This window comes from Corvus cornix, chromosome 3 (genome assembly GCF_000738735.6).
Source record: "Corvus cornix cornix isolate S_Up_H32 chromosome 3, ASM73873v5, whole genome shotgun sequence".
Classification (NCBI taxonomy): domain Eukaryota; kingdom Metazoa; phylum Chordata; class Aves; order Passeriformes; family Corvidae; genus Corvus; species Corvus cornix.
This window is the reverse complement of record NC_047056.1, coordinates 79,050,254-79,052,533: the sequence shown is the minus strand read 5'-3', so window position 1 is coordinate 79,052,533 and position 2,280 is coordinate 79,050,254. Positions and strand designations below refer to the sequence as shown.

The 2,280-nt window shown below is 46.1% G+C and overlaps 1 protein-coding gene across 4 annotated transcripts in view; it reads right to left on the bottom strand.

Annotated features, from left to right (window-relative positions):
• Positions 1-1,094: 1,094 nt before the first annotated feature.
• RARS2 (arginyl-tRNA synthetase 2, mitochondrial) overlaps positions 1,095-2,280 on the bottom strand; it is a 31,525-nt gene continuing 30,339 nt past the window's right edge. For all 4 annotated transcript variants that reach the window (XM_019288584.2, XM_019288580.2, XM_010404422.3 and 1 more), the window contains one exon: positions 1,095-1,246. In XM_019288584.2, the coding sequence (XP_019144129.1) occupies positions 1,160-1,246 (87 nt within the window). In that variant the 3' untranslated portion in view covers positions 1,095-1,159. The remainder of the gene's footprint in view (positions 1,247-2,280) is intronic.

The following is a 2,280-nucleotide window of genomic DNA, read 5'->3' as shown; positions in this document are numbered from 1 at the left end:
GTTTCTGTCTACAAGAATTTTTCTCTCTAAACTTCTCTGTGCATACAGAGTGATGCTTGAAAATGGTTTCTGTGCACGTTAGCCTTTAATTTATTAGTGCCAACTCTGTAATTTCAACCTCCTTCCTCATCTTGTTAGGCTTTCTAGAAATTTCAGCTCTACATTGGGGGAAAACTGACCCTGGTGCATTTGGGCAGCTTGTTGACATTCACAGTGGAGTTGTAACATGACCAAGTTCATACTCTTGGATATATTCCTTCAGCCATTAATTAAGCAGCTGGGTTTTACTTGAAAGTGGGGCACATTAAACACAGCAGTAACAAACATGCTTAAATTCTCTTCCAATGGGAGAGGATGTTCCCCTCTGCCTTTTACTGACTGTTCTGTGTATCAGAGCAGCCACCACAGTGCTGCTCTTGGGAGTCGAGGCTTCCATGGTGGAGGGTAGTGCCAGGCACCTGCAGGAGCTCGCAGGTGCTGCTCCACCTCTCTCCAGCAGTGTGAGGCTCAGGGCTGCCAAGCAGCACCTGCCACGTGGGTCAGTGTACACAGTGCTGAGGGAACACTGCGCTTCCTGTTCCACCAGGTGGCCAACAGTCTCTTCTTGCTGGCCATCACGTCAGCGTGACAGAGGAAGGGCTGAGGAACAGGGTGTGGTGTGACAGCTGCCAGTTGGGCTTGGCTGAGGCTTCTGAAGGGGGAATGCAGCACAACACACAGGAAAAGGTCTCTGCATGGTCTGAGTAACTCTGTTTGTTAAACAGACAGAGCACCTTGATCCATTGTGGCATTAGGCCTTGGTACACAGTGGCAACCACAGGAATGGAGAACTTTGCTTAGGGCAGCACAGTTAACACCACTTCCTCTACCAAAAGGATGTGATATTTACATGGCAAATACACAGTGAGTATCTTTTATGGGAAGTTCCAGGTAGAAGTGCCACCAAATGCCCGAAGAAAGTGATTGTGACAGCCTTGCCCCCTGCAAATGGCCATGCAGCACCTGCTCTTCTGCAGTTGGTAGGATGGAGAACACAAACTTCCCAGCACAGATGGAGTTTTCAGCCTGCAGGAGCGGTGACACACAGGAGAGGATTCATATCATTGTGGAAAAAAATCATTTTACTAAGAGATGTGACTTTACATCACATATGGCCTCGTTACATTTGAGTTACGGGTGTAATGCCAAGAAGTTTCATTCCGTTGGCTAGAACCAAGCGTGCAGCTTGGAAGAGACAGAGCCGTGCCTGGAAAACAAGAAAAAAGTCATTTTAGGGTAGTGCTACAGAATAGGGTGTGGTTCCTGGAACAGCAGTTTGAAGCAGAGGTGAGAACACCGTGTGCAGCCTGTCCCTGTGCAGTCTCAGCCCCTACCAAGATTCAGATCTGCACATAACCTGAGCACTAGGGAACACACCAATGCTGCCAGAATTCACACCAGCTGCTGGCAGCCCATTATTGCACTGTCAACAGAGGGACACTTTGTCAAACAAAGGAAGCTGGAGAGGAATGTCCAGCCCAGCCCTTGTGGCAGAGCAAGCAGAGATGCCTGAATAAGAGTGCAATGACTAAAAACTGAAAATCTTTCATGCACCACGGGCTAGTACAGCCTGAGGATACTGCTGGAATCCCTCCCCTCGCTGTGCCTGGGTGACAAGCTGTCAAACAACTATGGGCTGCTTTGAAAATTTCACTCTCCCTTGTCAATGTCTTGGCTGTTATACAGCTGGCTGTTGGGAAGGGCTCTATCAAGCTTGATCCAAAAATCATAGTTCTTGAAAGCTGTCACATTGCAAGATATTTAGAAATATTTTTATTTACAGGATAAGGTACTGAAACTTTCCTTTAAATCTGATGTAGTCCATCTCCAAAGGCACAGATGCCTACAGTATCTAAGCTCAAACACAGACTGCAGCTCCACCATTTCCACTGAATGCTTTTCCCCTACAGCACAACTCAAGACTTAAATGTGACTTCCTACCAAAATCAAATAGGTAATTCCTTTTGAAATAGATGAAAGAAAACAAGAGAGGCAGTGTAATTAATATATCATTTACTGAGTCATTAGGGGGTCAAACATTGCCTGGGAGATCAGTTAAAAGAATTTGCATTTATAAGGAATGGCACATTAACAGTTGTCAGCCTATGTGCTTTAGCTAGAGAGGCAATACCAACAACTTGGGATATGTAGGTGGCAAGAGGGAGGAGACAGATTCAGTTCTCTCCTAATTCTCTATCTTCCCACATAACCACTAAAGGAAACCATCAAAAGTCAACCACC